This window comes from Pecten maximus, chromosome 10, assembly GCF_902652985.1.
Source record: "Pecten maximus chromosome 10, xPecMax1.1, whole genome shotgun sequence".
Taxonomy (NCBI): domain Eukaryota; kingdom Metazoa; phylum Mollusca; class Bivalvia; order Pectinida; family Pectinidae; genus Pecten; species Pecten maximus.
Window position 1 is genome coordinate 6,608,691 of NC_047024.1, and position 19,113 is coordinate 6,627,803.

The following is a 19,113-nucleotide window of genomic DNA, read 5'->3' on the forward strand; positions in this document are numbered from 1 at the left end:
TTATCCATCTAAATAATTGTTATCAAAAGTACATTTTATGCATTGTTTTTTTATAAATCATCATACGAATGTAGTTTTCTCTTTATAACCTGTATACTATACAATAAACTACATTGCACAAGGTGTTCATCTCGGTGAATTAACGAATGACATTATTGAATGATAGAACAGATTTACAGTATATATTTATATTAAACATTGCTAACAAAAGAAAACGATATTTATATTAAACATTGCTAACAAAAGATAACGCATCAATAACTATATAATTTACACGACGATATGATGTATGTACAAACAACAATTACAAGATCTCAGAACAAATACTTCCCCTCAATAGGTCTTGTCCTGGATTAATATATATTCTACCATCCTACAGAAATACAATGTAAACCTTTCAAGTGTGAAGTTTGGAAGAGATACAGTACATGTCTTATACTGTCCTACTGAAAAACACATTTTAAATATGACATTAGGAATATATATACATTTTGTAGCACATGTCTTCTAACGTCATACTGAAATAATCTTTTAAATGTGAAGTTTGGAATAGTTCAACTTATGTCTTCTGCCTTCCTACAGAAATACACCTTTTAAGTGTGAAGTTTGGAGTAGATACAGCAACATTAAACTGCCTCATATATCAGTTTCCTTTTCCTTGGCCGCGGTGGCCGAGTGGTTAAGGTGTCCCGACACTTTAACACCAGCCCTCCACCTCTGGGTTGCGAGTTCGAAACCTAAGTTTTAATTTCCGGTGAATATGTAACGGGGTATTGGTAAGTCACTGCAGTTTATTTTCCTGACTTACCTTTATATAATGTACCGGTAAGTGCCAGGTTCTGACCGTAGGCCGGTGGTTTTTCTCCGGGTACTCCGGCTTTCCTCCACCTCCAAAATCTGGCACGTCCTTAAATGATCCTGGCTGTTAATAGGACGTTAAACAAAAACAAACAAACACATTTTCCTTGGACATATTTTAGAAATACTCAAAGGCGGTTAATTCAAATGTTAACACAGTGTAAATCCTAATGCTAGCATATCGAATATAACTCTATTACACTGATAATCTAAGTACCAGATTTTACTAAGCAATTTAATTTCCGGTAAATATGTAACGGGGTATTGGTTAGCCACCGCATCTAATTTTCTATACTTACCTTTATATGATATACCTGTAATACAGGTCATGTACCAAACCTAATGTGTTCTTGATTGGCCATGTACTGTAGACAATATTCAAATCAGAGTACAGACCTATTTGGTCTGTCTAGAAATTAAATCGGAATGAAAAGTGGCCGAAAGAAATGTCATAAACATACGTCTAAATAATGGCATTAGTTCCACACTATCAGAAGTCGACAAACACGGATGATATCGCAGCATCTCTTAACTCACACGGGCTAACTTCACGCTTGCATCTCGCATAAAGGGTAGGGCGTCCTTAGATAATCCTTTCAAGCTAGTTACTGAATATTAAAGCGAGTGGCTGATATGGAGAAACAATACATAAATAAGAATAATAATAAAAAAAAAATTAAAAAAAATAAAAAAATATTAAAAAAAGCCCAAAAAACGACAAAGATAACAACAAAACATTATGAATACCCACATACTTAAACAATCATAATTCATACTGAAACTCGATTAAACGGAGAGAAAATATGAAGAAAAAATGCATAGAAACTCCCGAGAGAACAAGGAGAATAAGAAGTTTAAATGTCCGTTTACAATGAAATCACTTTCAAATGGGCCAATATGACTTTCTTTGGTATTTTAGTAAACATTCCTGATGAAGATATTGTCAGCGTACCCATTCCCAGTGGTGGGTTTCGAACTTTCGTAAATCGGAAAGGGGTATACATGGCGGCAGATAACATCAGCAATGGCTTGGTCCCGGACTGGAGATATCACGTGGACGTAATTGAAGGGATGAATTATCGAGATGACGACGTGTTTATGTGTGCTTTTCCAAAAGCAGGTAATAAGTATAACATCTCTAATAGAAAAACATTAATGAATTACACATTATACAAAAACAATGTTAGTTAACAGTTCCTGTTCGCTGGTATTCAGCATTCAAAATGTGTTAGTGGAAATTGTAACTTACATCATAAAAGTAATTTACGGCTCAGATTTGGCTGCAGAGTCGCGTATAACATTGAATACAATTATCTTGTATTCACGTTTTGAAATTTCCTCTTCAGGTAATTACCGATACCATTTCACTTGGAATTGTAATTAGGGGTTTCCAACACATGTTTTAAAACTGAAATTGCAATTAAGGGTTTCCAACACCAGTTTTTAACCTGAAATTTTAATAAAGGATTAAAGGTTTCAAAAATTCGTTTTTAATTCTGAATAATGAATATAGTTATATTGAGTAATGCTGACCCTGCATGTTAACTTATCTTTTACCATCAAAGTTATGTGAGGTCCTGTTATGGTGGCGAATGAAAACAAGTGTAGTCAGTAATAGTGTATACGATCATTAACAAACGAGGCCAACGTTTAAGCTGTGTGTAACTATATCACTACCAAACTAGGCCTGCGTTTGTGTGTATAAGTATATAACCACCAAACTAGGCCTACGTTTATGTGTGTAAGTATATAACCACCAAACTAGGCCTACGTTTATGTGCGTACGTATATCACCGATAAACTAGGCCTACGTTTGTGTGGGTGAGTATATCACCACCAAACTAGGCCTACGTTTGTGTGTGTACGTTTATCACTACCAAACTAGGCCTACGTTTGTGTGTATAAGTATATAACCACCAAACTAGGCCTACGTTTATGTGTGTAAGTATATAACCACCAAACTAGGCCTACGTTTATGTGCGTACGTATATCACCGATAAACTAGGCCTACGTTTGTGTGGGTGAGTATATCACCACCAAACTAGGCCTACGTTTGTGTGTGTACGTTTATCACTACCAAACTAGGCCTACGTTTGTGCGTGTAAGTATATCACTACCAAACTAGGCCTACGTTTGTGCGTGTAAGTATATCACTACCAAACTAGGTCTACGTTTGTGCGTGTACGTTTATCACTACCAAACTAGGCCTACGTTTGTGTGTGTACGTTTATCACTACCAAACTAGGCCTACGTTTGTGTGTGTACGTTTATCACTACCAAACTAGGTCTACGTTTGTGTGTATAAGTATATAACCACCAAACTAGGCCTACGTTTGTGTGTATAAGTATATAACCACCAAACTAGGCCTACGTTTGTGTGTGTACGTTTATCACTACCAAACTAGGCCTACGTTTGTGCGTGTAAGTATGTAGTATTTGAGAAGTATGAATTTGTGTTGATTTATAAAGGCACTCACTGGATATGGGAGATTACCACGATGTTGTTAGATGGTCGGCCGGAATATTCGCCAGTCTCCAAAGTTACATCCATGTTAGAGTTTAGCACAACAGATGAGTTGGACAGACTGACGTCACCAAGGCTTTTTAATACACATCTACCATACAAACTCTTACCGTCTGATGCTGTACGTAAAGGAGCAAAGATCATCTTCCTACAGAGAAACCCAAAAGACATTGCAGTTTCATACTATAGTATGTTAAAACAGAAGAAGAACGCTTTCCCGGGGAATTTCAATGACTGGAACCAATTGTTTTTGTTTCATCCCGGTAAGTTAACTATTTATTTTTTGTTCCAACCGGTGAGTTATACATTTTTTTTCTAATGAAATTCTAACTGTGACAATTTTTTTTTTTATTTTCTTTTTTCAAGTTGGTTCATAAGTTCAAATGTTCCTCCAATCTTTTTACATTTTGTTTTAAATATTTAGTTCCTACCTTACAGTCTACCCGAAAAACTGGTTCGAATATACTCTTGAATGGGAGCAAGTGATGAGATCAGAGCAACGTTTAAACTTACATATGATATATTATGAAAATTTGAAGCAGGTACGTATAGCTGTTTATATATTATGTTGTTGGTAAAGTTCATAGTACCAATATAAAACTTAGATATGTTGCCAATTTAACCAACTGCAGTCGGCCATGACGTTTTCTCAGAGCAACGTACAATTTACTGATTTTGTATGGTATAAAGCAACGTGTTTAAATGCTAGTGGTGGTGATTCGGACTGTAAACTAGGTTATTGAAAAAATCAAGTATTCCTGATTTTGAAAAAAAACAACAATATTTGCATTAAGACCAATGAATGTGTTTAATGGGGATTTTGATACACATACAGAATCCGGTCGAGGAAATCACCAGATTGTCTCGATTCCTCGGTAGTTCTACCGAGACAATGTACATCAGTGAGGTAGCCAACAAGTGTAGCTTCAGGAACATGAAGAAAGCAAATATCGAAACCAAGGATCTGTCAAGACTGCAAGGAGAGAAAACCATGTTTGACAGCATGTTTCGCAAAGGTCAGAACGTAATCTAATATTAAATTTCCTTGATCATTTGTTCAATCAGTCGTAAGCTTTTAGCTTATTTGATTTTACTCATTCCATTTTCCACTTGTTATCCTCGGTTGCGTTGTGGTTTTAATGAGTACTGAATACTTTGGTTGTTTCAACGGAAATGTGATGAGTTACTGTGGTTGTTTTGAATGGGCACGTGATGGTTTACTTTGGTTGTTTGAATCAGTACGTTATGTTTACTTTTATTGTTTTTGATGGATACGCTATGTTAACTTTGTTTAAATGGATACGTGAGGTTAACTTTATTTCAATGGATACGTGATGTTTACTGTGGTTGTTTTTGATAGGTACGTAATTGTTTATTTTGGTTGTTTTAATGGGCACGTGATGATTTACTTTGGTTGTTTTTGATAGGTACGTGATTGTTTATTTTGGTTGTTATAATGGGTACGTGATTGTTTACTTTGGTTATTAGTCCCCCACCGGAATCCGGGGGGGGGGGGGGGGGGGGGGGGGGGGGGGGACTATAGGTTTGCGTTGTGTCCGTCCGTCTGTCCGTCTGTCCGTCTGTCCGTCCGTCCTTCCGCACACTATTTGACCGGGCTCTATCTCCCATACTATAAGACACTGGAACTTCATACTTAGTGTGTGGGTTCCCTGTGAGAAGGCGGTGTGTCGCATACAAAAACCGGGTCACTGTGACCTATATTTTGACCTCTGACCTACATTAAAGAAAAAGCTTGTCCGGGCTCTATCTCCTACACTATAAAGCACTAGAACTTAATACTTAGTAGTATTGTTCTCTGTGGATAAAATGAGAGAGTGCAGCTTTCTTTATCAATACACGGTCTGATGTTGGACATCACTAACTATATCAATACACGGTCTGATGTTACCTTAATTACTATATCAATACACGGTCTGATGTTACATTAATTACTATATCAATACACGGTCTGATGTTGCATTAATTACTATATCAATACACGGTCTGATGTTGCATTAATTACTATATCAATACACGGTCTGATGTTACATTAATTACTATATCAATACACGGTCTGATGTTACCTTAATTACTATATCAATACACGGTCTGATGTTACCTTAATTACTATACCAATACACGGTCTGATGTTGACCATTAAGAACTATTGGTGCGCATCAGCGTGTATTGGAGAATAAAAACAGTTAAATAAGTATTTACACATCGTGGGTGGTCTTGAAATGTAAATTTCTTGGAACAGGAAAAAAATATCATCATCCGATTTTGTGTTCCGAAAGATTGAAGACCTAATGCCCATGCACACTTTTCGAAATGATTCAAAAAAAGAGGATTTTATCAATAGTATAATTAAACAGTTTTATTAAAATAAAAATGTTAGCTCGCCTTTTCCCCCGGACCAGAAGAGTTGAATATTTTATAATTGTCCTTTTTTGTGGTCTCATAAATCGAAAACAGGTACTTCAGACTTTCAATAATGTGCAATAACCTTAATTAAAGGTTAATTCATTAGAGCATTCTCGATTGTAGTATTTGTCAAAACAGATAACCCTTCAATAACGAATAACTACATAACTTTAACCGGAGAAAAGGTATGTCGTTATTTAGAACAACGAAATGCATGCAACTGTTTCCTGTGAATGTTATACGTGACTTGAATAACAAATGTTGATGATGGATCTACTTTCATCTGCCAATATACAAAAATGTATATCAATTGTGTATGTATATTGTGTTACCTAATAAAGAACCAATAAAGTTAAAACCATGTTTTAGAATTTTTATAGCGCCATCAAGAAAAAAAATATCACCACATTAAAGAAAAGCTGTCCGGGCTCTATCTCCTACACTATAAAGCACTAGAACTTAATACTTAGTAGTATTGTTCTCTGTGGGAAGGCAGTGTGTCGCGTACAAAAACCGGGTCAATGTGACCTATATTTTGCTATTTTTTGACCTCTGACCTACATTAAAGTAAAAGTTTGTCCGGGCTCTATCTCCTACACTATAAAGGACTAGAACTTAATACTTGGTAGTATGGTTCCTTGTGGGAAGGCGGTGTGTCGCGTACCAAAACCGGGTCACTGTGACCTTTATTTTGCTATATTTTGACCTCTGACCTACATTAAAGTAAAAGTTTGTCCGGGCTCTATCTCCTACACTATAAAGGACTAGAACTTAATACTTGGTAGTATGGTTCCTTGTGGGAAGGCGGTGTGTCGCGTACAAAAACCGGGTCACTGTGACCTATATTTTGACCTCTGACCTACATTAAAGAAAAAGCTTGTCCGGGCTCTATCTCCTACACTATAAAGCACTAGAACTTAATACTTGGTAGTATGGTTCCCCGTGGGAAGGCGGTGTGTCGCGTACCAAAACCGGGTCACTGTGACCTATATTTTGACCTCTGACCTACATTAAAGAAAGAAAAATTTGTCCAGGTTCTATCTCCTACACTATTAAGGATTAGAACTTTATACTTGGTAGTATAGTTCCCTGTGGGAAGGCGGTGTGTCGCGTACCAAAACTGTGTCATCTACTCTGCAATTCCCATCCAAACCATATTGGAAATCAACATACCACAAATAGAAGCAGTTGGAATCATCACTGGCAATTTGCTGCTTGGATGCATATATATACCTCCTAACACATCTTATAACCATTTAAATTCAGCTATATTACAGTTATTCAAGCTATGCACAACACAAGCAAAGTTACATAAGTGTACAAACATTCTTGTTGTTGGAGATTTCAACATGGACTTCGCAAAGATGGACAGCCTTCAAAAATCTTGTAAACTTCACCAACTACTGACCACGCCTACCCATTGCCTTGGAGGAATTCTTGACTTGGTCTTCTCATCCAAATTATTCCCAGTGACAAACAAACCTGTGTTCTTCTCAGATCACCATTTAATCAATATACAGTACTGTTGAATTCAATGTAAGCATAACAAACAACATCTTGTTATTATTATTACAATTTCATGTCTATTGCAGTAAAACCTGTCTATAAAGGATACACAATAGAAAAACTAAAGGTGTCCTTCATAGACTTGTGTCCTTTATATAGAGATCATTTATAGAGTATACCTACAGTGTACATGTATTTAGTGAGAATGGGATGGTTCCTGTATAGAAGCGGGTCTCTGTAAACTACATCTTCACCTTTCAATACATTGAAGAAAATACATGACCTTATTGCATCTCGAGATTCACACTCATTCCTATTGGATCTCGAGATAACAACCCGGTGGGGGACTGTAATTCGTTGAATTATCTTGTTTCAATGGGAACGTGATGATTTACTTTGGTTGTTTGAATCGGTACGTGATGTTTACGTTGGCTGTTTTAATGAATACGTGATGTTAACTTCGTTTTAATGGGTACGTGATGGTTTCCTTTTGTTTTAAATGGGTACGTTAAAGTTTACTGTTTTGGGTACGTTATTGTTTATTTTTGTTGTTTTTAATAGGTAGGAGAATGTTTAATTTTGTTGATTTTAATTGGAACGTGATGGTTTGCTTTGGTTGTTTTTAATGGATACGGGATGTTTGCTTTGCTTTAATGGGTACGCGATGGATTACTTTGGATGTATTAATGGAAAGAAATGTGAATGTTTACTTTTGAGGTTTTAATAGATACGTGCTAGTTAACTGCGATTGCCCAGTGTCATCCGTATTCAGTTTGATTCAGTGCCGTGATTTAATCTCTATGCTCTATAAAATTTAGTTTCGTTTATTCCATTACAGGAGAAGTTGGAGATTGGAAGAACTGGTTTACTGTAGCGCAGAATGAACTCTTTGATAAAGTGCACAGTGATAAAATGAGAGAGTGCAGCTTTCTTTATCAATACACGGTCTGATGTTGGACATCAATAACTATACCAATATACGGTCTGATGTTACCCATCAATAACTATATCAATACACGGTCTGATGTTACCCATCAATAACTATATCAATACACGGTCTGATGTTACCTTAATTACTATACCAATACACGGTCTGATGTTACCCATCAATAACTATATCAATACACGGTCTGATGTTGGACATCAATAACTATATCAATACACGGTTTGATGTTACATTAATTACTATATCAATACACGGTCTGATGTTGCATTAATTACTATATCAATACACAGTCTGATGTTACATTAATTACTATATCAATACACGGTCTGATGTTACCTTAATTACTATATCAATACACAGTCTGATGTTACATTAATTACTATATCAATACACAGTCTGATGTTACATTAATTACTATATCAATACACGGTCTGATGTTACCTTAATTACTATACCAATACACGGTCTGATGTTACCCATCAATAAATATATCAATACACGGTCTGATGTTGACCATTAAGAACTATTGGTGCGCATCAGTGTGTATTGGAGAATAAAAACAGTAAATAAGTATTTACACATCGTTGGTGGTCTTGAAATGTAAATTTTGTTGGAACAGGAAAAAAATATCATCATCCGATTTTGTTTTCCAAAAGATTGAAGACCTCATGCCGGTGCGCACTTTTTGAAATGTTTCAAAAGAAGAGGACTTTATCAATAATATAATTAAACAGTTTTATTAAAACGAAAATGTTAGTTCGCCTTTTCCCCCGGACCAGAAGAGTTGAATTTCGGATAAAATCCTATATTTTATAATTGTCCTTTTTTGTTGTCTCATAAATCGAAAACAGGTATTTCAGACTTTCAATAATGTGCAATAACCTTAATTAAAGGTTAATTCATTAGAGCATTCTCGATTGTAGTATTTGTCAAAACAGATAACCCTTCAATAACGAATAACTACATTACTTTACCCGGAGAAAAGGTATGTCGTTATTTAGAACAACGAATGCATGCAACTGTTTCCCGTGAATGTGATACGTGACTAGAATAACAAATGTTGATGATGGATCTACTTTCATCTGCCAATATAAATGTATATCAATTGTGTATGTATATTGTGTTACCTAATAAAGAACCAATACAGTTAAAACCATGTTTTAGAATTTTTATAGCGCCATCAAGAAAAAAATATCACCAAAAGCATATTACATATAAAGACAATACCTAAGTGAATATGAGGAAGCTGTAGCAGTGAAATTAACATCCATTTCGACGTTTTTAAAGTCATTTGAGGTCGTTTAAGACATACTAGTTGGGAGATGTATCTATATCACATCAGCATTGTACCCATAGTAATATATTCCGATTCCTTGAAGACTGTTGGACGTGGCATGGTTATCACTCAGGAGTTCGCATGCCTTCGTGTCTGATCTGTAGTTGAAGGCGATGCATGTGTCTGTACTTTCACACACTACTACACATTCAGAGTGACTGCGCACCACGATGGTAGACAGAGGGGTGACATCTAATCTACTTCCGGCACTAACTAGGTACTGACTCTGCCTCTCAGTTGGGTCCCTAGGACCTAAGAAAGGAAAACAAACCATTGTTCATGATTTGCTGTACAACTCCTTTACATACGACAAATTGTAACTCTTTGTGATAACGTATTTTCTTGATATGTCTAATGATAAAATGAAAATGTGATAATCCCAATCGTGCGCCCATTTATTCAAACGTGCCAGGTTACACGCTGTGCCGTCCCAAAATGGTCTCAAGTATTTTACCAAGGAATTCGACCTGTATTAGTATACAGTCTGTAAACTTGACCTCCCAATGATAGACAATGGCTGACATCAAATTACTTACTGTTGTTAAAACAAAGCTGATGTCACGTGACATATCTTAGAACACATCTGTTGTCGCAAGACCTACCTTTATTACAACACAGCTGATTTCATAGTTGACACCATGATGCAAGAAGCGAAGAGGTGATCTACCGCAATATCATTATGTGAGTGTAATATGATGCAAATCTACTTACATGTACTTGTGTCAAAACATACGACATCATGTGATTAAACATTGAGACCGATTCCAAAGATAGAAACACGATATCCAGGTACTTACGTCAATCTTTATATTAACTAGTCGCTTAAGTCTTAAGTCTGCATGGTAATCATGATGATATTCATTCTCAAGTGCTAATTATCTATTTCTTGATAATAACATCCATGCTTTCCATATGCACGCTGCTTGCATTTCCAATGTAAATATGATATGCAAGGACACAAATCAGCGTTTTTACGCTTTCCTAGACAGATGTCAACTACTGGCGGAAAATTTAACAACACAAGGTTGCAGGGGCGCAGGTTAATGAGGATTACAGGAATGGACTTTTGTCGACCTCATGGTCACATTTGTAAATATTCTCTTTCTTATGCGATATGCATTCATGCTTGTTTGATACTTGTTAATATGCAAAGACAAGGTATCGGTAGATGGAGGTTATTTGGCGCTTGTTTTAAGCCATTGTCACTACCCTATTTTTCGTTTGAAAACCCGGTTTTGATCTACATTTGCATATTCGCATGGCGGATATCATCGACAGACGAAGTGAAAGTCTACCTTTCTGAAACATCTGGTCTTTATGGAATTGTAATTTCAAAGTGTCCATGCATATCTACATATTTTATATCGCATTTGTCTGCTTTTTATCGATAATGAATTAAAATTATAGATTTGTTTTAATGTGGGTATTTTGCGTTATTTGACACCAAATGATTGTTCTGGTTTGAAAGTTTAACTAAATTTCATTACACTTAATGCTTAAAACCATTGATGTTACTTACTGGTATGGGAACAAATGCCTCCGTAGGTCTGGCCGCAAGAGATATCAAACCACCTGCCGTTGATGGGTTTAAATGCTACACATTCTTCCCCGGGTATAGGGTTTCCTCCTTCCCAGTTTGTGTAGGTCAGCGGATCGCCCTCTATCGTTTCGTACACGTAGGAGCCAGAGACGTAATAGTTTTTTACGTTGATTGATGGCATTCCGGGAAAGCTGTACAGGTGCATGTGATTTATAAATCATTTTACAATAAATTCGTCAACTTAAGCATGGAATTATTTAAGAAATAATTAACGATGACTATATCCTGCAACAATACACGAGTCAAAGTTGATTATTTCTATTCTACCATGTGCTATATAGTTCTGAGATCGACTTATTTCTAACAGAAAAACAGTAAAGAAACCCCGGGAAAAACTTGTAATTTATTTCTTGAGTATTGCATTATTTGTTGATGAAATATACAGGTAATACAGTACTACGATCAAGAGCATCTATCATATGGCATTGATTTTGAAAATTTGAAAAAAAAGATAAAAAAAAAAAAAAAGGTTTGGGGGGGGGGGGGGGGGGGGGGGGGGGGGGGACTCCGTAGGATTCGAACTCGCGTCGTGATAAAAAAAACTATTGAAAGACTAACCCATTAGCCCACTTGGCTATAGTAAACTTTAATGAATTTGGTGAATATTAGATATTTAAAATTGCAACAGCCGTGACTCAATACCGTGTATTATTGGCACGAGCGTGGGTTATTGGACAATAATACATGGTTTTAAACCAATCAAAACTGGCGTTACATAGCAAACATGGTAGAATAATGGTTAATGGTGAATAGTGATCACAATGTCGTCGAATGCATCAGTCACTTTGGTGATGAATCTACAAATGTATTCTAAACAAAATTCAAAAGAAGAGACGACCCAGATTTCAGTTTGCCGAATCATATATTTATCAAATTATATTCCTCTGAGGGATTTTACCATGGATCTTAACTAGAACTGTCGACAGGATGGCTGACTTATCCCCCCGCAATCTACACGATTCAATGGTGAATTAGAACTCTTAATTAGAGGCTAACTAAGATATCCCAGTAATATAATGACCAGTTGCTATAGCAACCATAATTTTTAGAAAAATAACGTGGCATGCACATCTACACATGGTCCTCTATATGTGTATGAAGTTTCATTGAAATCGGCCATTCGGTTCAGGAGGAGTTGTCCAGACAAACTTAAAGTTATGGTTCTTATCGGAAAACCTGTTAATAGTGACCAGTTGCCATAGCAACCATAATTTTTGGAAAAAGAAAATGGCATGCACATCTACACATTGTCCTTTATATTTTTTTTTTTGAAGTTTCATTGAAATCGGTCCATCGGTTTAGGAGGAGTTGTCCGGACAAAATGTGTCTACAGACGGACGGACGGACAGACAGATTCCAGTACACAACTTTGTTGCGGGGGTATAATAATAAATACAATACTAGCGGAGTACACAATTGACAATATAACAAGTACACTGATACGTACTCTATCGAGGTCAGATAGGCGGCGACAAAAATATTTGTGTCACTGTCCGGTATGTAGGCAAGACGTCCTCCAGCGGCCACGCACATGGCGTGCGCGGCAGAGGTACTAGGGTAGCCGTCTAGGTACCAGAAGCACGTACTCTCAGTGCTGGTCTCGTAAACAGAGCCTGTTGCTGGACAGGTGAACGTCATGACGCCTGAAACTATAGCAAAAATCGGTTATACAATAAATGTATACAAAGTAAAAAAGATATGTTCCTACGATTGCGTTATCCTCATAAACAACGTTTTATTATTTGCTAGAGAGGTCGCTCCAATAGGTATATTAAATGTCTTTCAAAACGTTTCACTATCCCATTTGTTTTTACACTACTCCATATTAAGGGAACGCCTTTTTGTCTTGTGATAAGAGTTTTCTTTTACAAAGAACGTGAATGTATATCGAAGTAAACGGTACTGGACCGAACTGGTTGACATACACTCGAGAACAGATTGTGTCCTCCGAATATTGTAAGAAAATTCTCGTTATCATGATGTCCGTATCAGATGTCGAGAAACTAACAGCACAGGGTTTTGAGAAATACAGGTTCATGAAGACAATGGAGAAGTTTAATGGTCGATCTCATGATCTCATTTGAAAATGTTCTATTTCCCTATGCGGTATGATGTCCGACGTGTGTTTCAATACTCCTTATGGGGTGTCAACACCCTAACTTTTATTTAAGATCTGAATCAACCCGAATTTGACAAAAAATTGTATGGCTGGTGCCGTTGAGGAAGCGCTTACGCTTATTCTTTTGGAGCGTCTTGTCTTATTCTCTTTGAATGTTTTCTATGGGTCTTAATGAAATTTTGTTTTTATATACGTAGGTTTTGCCTTTGTCTTATCTATTTTGAGTTTTGATTGTGGTTTTGTTAATACGTCGGTTTTATTGTTATTGCTTTTGCTCCATCATAATGTGATTGATTTTTTTTTTAAATGTAGCATTCAGTCGCGAAATGTACAGCAATTAGATTAAGCATACTTGAAGTTAGGAATACTGGCCTGAAACATCAAAAGTGTTTATATCAGTCAGACGTTCTGTTAGAGGGAACAGTTATGTGTTGTCAATTTAGGATCATTAGGTTTCGATAATTGAGGATAGTAGCTGGTTATAATATAATTAATCAATCTGAATCCACCTCCTCTCTCGAAAAATGGTTTGTTTCAAATCGATTGCAATAATTGAAAATTCATATTCAGTATGATTACATTCATAGGATTCCAAAAAATCTTAAAGATGCGTTTCCGTAGGAATAAAAGCTTAAATGCAACAATGATGAACTCCATTACTCAGATACTTAAGGCCTCAGAAGGTTCTGCGTCCTAGAAATGTACTCTAAATATTTATCAAGATATCCTCACAGGATACCACATGCTCTATTCCTACTGCACTTATAACTTATATATAATTGATTTCATACATTCTTGTACTTTCATCCGATCGACAGATTGTGAAAAGTCTCGCCCGTTTGCACTACTTGCTTTATAAAGGAAACAGACATCTTCGAAAGCTCGGTTTTAAAATTTAAAAGAGATTTTACACAATTAGTTGTCGTTGGCAAAAGTTTTGATATCACTCGAGTTATTTATGTTTTAAAATCTACGAGAGTGAAATAGATACAATATCCAACAACTGTAAACTTTGTGACCCATTTCTTCCACAACCAATGTTCGTATTTTTGTTACTTTTTAAACATAACTAATGAGATTGAAATACATACCATATCCAACAACCATGAATTTTGGAATCTGTTTCTACCACAAACAAAACTCGTGTCGTTTAACATCTTTTGGCGCATGACTAATGAGGACTGCGTAATACCATATCCACCATAATTATATGAGTCGGCAGCGGCAGGATTGTGTTACCTGGTTTGAATACACATGTGTTTGCTGACATGTGGTAATAAGGAGTAATGATATTATTTAAATTTAAAATTTAAATAAATAATTTATTACCTTCTTTACATAGTCATTGACAATCATGACAACCCCTGGTAGTTTTACGTTTTTCAAACTTTAACATATAAAGATACCATTAGTAGATATATATATATATATATTTAAACATACTGTTTTGAGTTACTAAAATAAGACTATTATCCTAATTTTATCCTACAAGAAATACGTTAGATAAAGCTCGTTACCCTGCGACACTTGACAACCAAACACAATTCAAGTCTTAGCCTCAATTATCATCGCCTGCTTACTTTGTCAATATTAACAATCTCAATGTGTCCGTTAAATCAATTCTACGCCTGCTAAGAATTTACATAAGATATACTGCTATTTAGATGGAGCAATTTGGAGACAAGTGCATAGCTAGCCACTAACAACCTGGTAAAGGAACAATGGAATTCTGCCAACGAATCAATGACCAAAACTTCCTGTCCGCATTAGATGTTAACACCAAGCTAACCCATGCTTTGACAAATTTTAATTAGACTTTATACTAGTTACTGACTATTCCATTGTCTGTCCAGGGTATTGATCAGAAATCCATAACATATACAGCATAGGAAGGTAACCTTATGGTAATATTTTACTGAATATGATTACATATATTAAAACACAGATTGTATTCTCAAATACAGTTGTTTAAAACCCCGATACATTAGGATCATTGACACCTACATACACGATACTGTCTCAATATGTTATACAGATGGTGATAACATAAAAAGGAAACGCCATATGATATAAAAAAAAATATTGTAAGTGTCATACCTTGTGATTGTGTATAGTTTTGGTATCAAATTGTAGCGGGGGGGGGGGGGGGGGGGGGGGGGGGGGGGGGGGGGGGGGGGTAATTTCTTACATTTTCTAGTTTATCCAAAATATATCTAAACAATAATGCAATTAGTCATATGATCTAATATTCTCAAGAGTATGATTTCATAAAATAATAGTCTCAAATATTTAACTAAATATTGCGCAATAAATATGAGACACAATCATTAAAACGGTAAAAATTGTTCAAATTTCATGCACATGTTTAGCCATGTCATTTTTAACGAAAGTGATACACCCATTTTCGGTTCTTGTGACCAAACTATTTTGAAATAATTTGGCACATGATGTTGAGTAATGATAGTGAAAATTTCAGAAATATCGGGAAACAGCTTTGATATCTAAAGGTCGAATTTTAGAAAAAAAATGTCTGGCTTTGTTCATGTTTAATAATTAAACACAAAAGACAAATGTATTCGTTTACGAGTCTGTTTATTACAAGCCTAAGTAAAGTATGATGTAAAATTTAAACTCAACGTTATAGCTGGTGTTATGAAAAATTGATTCATGCAATCTAGAAAAACAATCTTACGATCTGAATATGAAGCTAACCCTTTTCAAGCAGTTATTTTCCGTATTATGTGAGTAATAATGTTGACAGAAAAACATGATTCTGCTTCGTCAGTAGATGTTTTGTATTGTTACAATAGTGTATGTAAGGTACGATACGTCAACACTACGTGTTTTTTTTATTAAGTTACTACATGTATGTACATTTGTATGTAAGTTATTCACCACGCCACGTAACAACACGTTCGACTGACTGGTTACTATGGTTTTGACAACCTTTTATTTGTTTATTAAGTACTTAAGTTATTCACCACCCCATGTTACAAGTACAAATGTACTACTGACTGGTTACTATGGTTTTGACAACCTTTTATTTGGTTACTAAGTATTTAAGTTATTCACCACGCCACGTTACACGTACTACTGACTGGTTACTATGGTTTTGAAAACCTTTTATTTGGTTACTAAGTATGTAAATTATTCACCATTCCACGTTACACGTACTACTGACTGGTTACTATGGTTTTGACAACCTTTTATTTGGTTACTAAGTATTTAAGTTATTCACCACCCCACGTTACACGTACTACTGACTGGTTACTATGGTTTTGAAAACCTTTTATTTGGTTACTAAGTATGTAAATTATTCACCACCCCACGTTACACGTACTACTGACTGGTTACTATGGTTTTGAAAACCTTTTATTTGGTTACTAAGTATGTAAATTATTCACCACCACACGTTACACGTACTACTGACTGGTTACTATGGTTTTGACTACCTTACATTTGGTTACTAAGTAAATGTATGTAAGTTATTCACTACTACACCTTACACGTACTACTGACCTGTTACTATGGTTTTGTCACTTTTCGTCACTATATCATACTATGATAATTGTAGATTGTATAGAGTAAATACGACTGGACTAAATCAGGCAAGTGTTGGACAAAATTAATTATAGAATTGTTTGATATTTGAAGTTTTAAACTCAAGAAAACTCAAACTACCATAATAATGTACATATGTAAGGCTATAAGTGCTTATCTAATGAATGTCGAATTGCTTCAGTAAAGGTGACTACGTATACGTTTATGTTTTATTAAACTGAATTTGGTTTTGAATTTAAACTTGTTAAAAAAACAAGTATAGTTTCATCAATTGATCCTTCATTTTTTTAAATAAAACCTACAATCTACAAATCTAGCAATATTTAAAATTAAAAGATAAAGAAATCAAGAGAAAATACAATGAAACAGTATGCATGTAATTTTGTGGAAACTAGAAAAAATAGTAAATAGGATTTTCTGCAAACCTTGTAATAGAATCAAAACGCGTTGAACCAATCTTCCGGATATCAGCGGTATCCTCTTTGCCATTTGGTAATTTCACTAGTTCCAACTGTAGTAACAGGAGCACGCACTGTTAGATTGTTTGTACTTCAATCTGTTGCGAATTTTTGACCGGACTGTTTTGTTCCAACTGTCGCACGAGGATTTTTAAGTTTCTATCGCACTATCTGAAACAATTTCAATACTGAGACTCGATTAAGTATACACAGGTATATACAACATCATGTTTCACTAACGAAGGGTGTAAACAAATATATTCTCTAATGAGATTGGCCTATGTGGCCGGAAATCGATCATTTTTCAAAGGCGAAAATTCGTTAATTTATGTTCCTGTGTACTGTGTAAATTGTATCAATATTGTTTACTTTCTTCTATCAAAGGATGATAATAAATTGGAGCTATAATGTCGTTGGTCGAATTGTACCATTATATCAAAATCGACCAAATGGTTAACTGGTATGTTTGCATCTAATTACATTTTAACCTATGTACATTATGTTCTACTATAAGAATAAGGCATTGTTATTGATAACCTTTCCAATGATATGATCCACAATAATTGGGGTATAGTCTTTGTACACGGGCATTTAAATTGTCTTGTTAATTTAACATATGTCATTGTTTTAAAGTAAACATGATTCGCTGGAGCGAGAGTAAAAAACAAAACAATTCTATAAAAGTGATATTTTTCACTAGTGAAGAATATCATATTTTTCACTAGTGAAACATATCACTTTTTGCTGATTTGACCAATCAAATTAATGATTATAAAATACCACAATAATTGACCAATCAGAAAGCCCGACATATATGTCAGCACCTGGACAAGGGGAACTACTTTTTTTGTATGCAAACTTTCGCTGTAGGCCTAGTTAGCATACTGGGTAGGTTTTTCGTTGATAAAAAATGTAATAAACAGAATATCTAACAGTGTCTCAGTAATACCAAATATATTTCACTCGTGTGGCTAATATTTTGATATTTTTCATCGTTGCGCACTCGTGAAAAATATCAAAATATTAGCCCCACTCGTGAAAGCTATTTGGTATTACTGAAGACACTGTTAGATATCCTCTATTTCTGCAAATGTAGGTTTAGAAGATATATTTATATTTGTCTGGCATTGTCACTATATAGTCTGTTTGAGAGCTCTGGCATTGATGTACATTGAAATGCCATCCATCAGGCGCTACACTTATCAGCGTATTAATACAACACAAACTAGAACTACAATATCCAGGATAATTAAGTTTAACGACTAATCATTTTGTTTACAATATTTGTTATAGAAAATATGCCTTTGCGCATTTTTTTTTTACAAATCAAGTTTTGATAAGATAATGTTGATGAATGATAGCTGGATTTTAGATAATCGTACTGAACTAAATACTTGGTTGAACATTTCTTTGGAAGATTGATAATGTCGATAAAATACATTTACAATTATTGAGCAACGACTTTTGAAATATACCGATATTATTGATACATGCTCAAACAGCTCCGAAAGGTTTCTTTTACCGACACATCTTCTCTACAATTATATTTGAGAAAACCAATCAATCAGGCCAAAAGAAAAGGCAACCTATGTAATTCAGCTGATATCGTGACCTACACTGCCATCATACTAGACCATACAATTATTAAAGATCAAGTATTTTCAGGTTGATTCGGCTCTTTACTAATACAATCTTCAACTCTGACTGTTTGAATGATAGTTTCAGTATATCTTATTTGATAAGACGAGAATTTGACTCTCTTGTGTCGGTCTTGTTTTTCG

At 35.3% G+C, this 19,113-nt stretch overlaps 2 protein-coding genes across 2 annotated transcripts; one reads left to right on the forward strand and one right to left on the reverse strand.

Moving 5' to 3' along the window:
• Window positions 1–1,860: 1,860 nt before the first annotated feature.
• LOC117335953 (sulfotransferase family cytosolic 1B member 1-like) lies at window positions 1,861–8,263 on the forward strand. The gene is made up of 5 exons (XM_033896239.1): window positions 1,861–1,978; window positions 3,328–3,649; window positions 3,807–3,924; window positions 4,218–4,398; window positions 8,151–8,263. The coding sequence occupies exons 1-5, from the start codon at window positions 1,861–1,863 to the stop codon at window positions 8,261–8,263; spliced, it is 852 nt and encodes a 283-aa protein (XP_033752130.1).
• A 1,158-nt stretch (window positions 8,264–9,421) lies between these two features.
• On the reverse strand, window positions 9,422–17,504 carry LOC117335985 (pulmonary surfactant-associated protein A-like). The gene is made up of 4 exons (XM_033896287.1): window positions 17,300–17,504; window positions 12,642–12,843; window positions 11,114–11,325; window positions 9,422–9,846 (listed from the first exon to the last, which is right to left on the reverse strand). Exons 1-4 carry the CDS (start codon window positions 17,361–17,363, stop codon window positions 9,587–9,589), a joined length of 738 nt encoding a protein of 245 aa, XP_033752178.1. The 5' UTR covers window positions 17,364–17,504; the 3' UTR covers window positions 9,422–9,586.
• Between the last annotated feature and the right edge of the window lie 1,609 nt (window positions 17,505–19,113).

What these genes read in the sequence shown, in the direction of transcription:
- LOC117335985 (XM_033896287.1), bottom strand. Translation starts at nt 17,363, where the DNA reads ATGGCAAAGAGGATACCGCTGATATCCGGAAGATTGGTTCAACGCGTT. An exon ending in CGTTTTGATTCTATTACAAG is followed by an intron (nt 12,844 to 17,299) that starts GTTTGCAGAAAA and finishes TTTTTGCTATAG; the next exon opens with TTTCAGGCGTCATGACGTTC. An exon ending in GCCTATCTGACCTCGATAGA is followed by an intron (nt 11,326 to 12,641) that starts GTACGTATCAGT and finishes GCACCTGTACAG; the next exon opens with CTTTCCCGGAATGCCATCAA.
- LOC117335953 (XM_033896239.1), top strand. Translation starts at nt 1,861, where the DNA reads ATGGCGGCAGATAACATCAGCAATGGCTTGGTCCCGGACTGGAGATAT. An exon ending in GTGTGCTTTTCCAAAAGCAG is followed by an intron (nt 1,979 to 3,327) that starts GTAATAAGTATA and finishes TGATTTATAAAG; the next exon opens with GCACTCACTGGATATGGGAG. An exon ending in TGACAGCATGTTTCGCAAAG is followed by an intron (nt 4,399 to 8,150) that starts GTCAGAACGTAA and finishes ATTCCATTACAG; the next exon opens with GAGAAGTTGGAGATTGGAAG.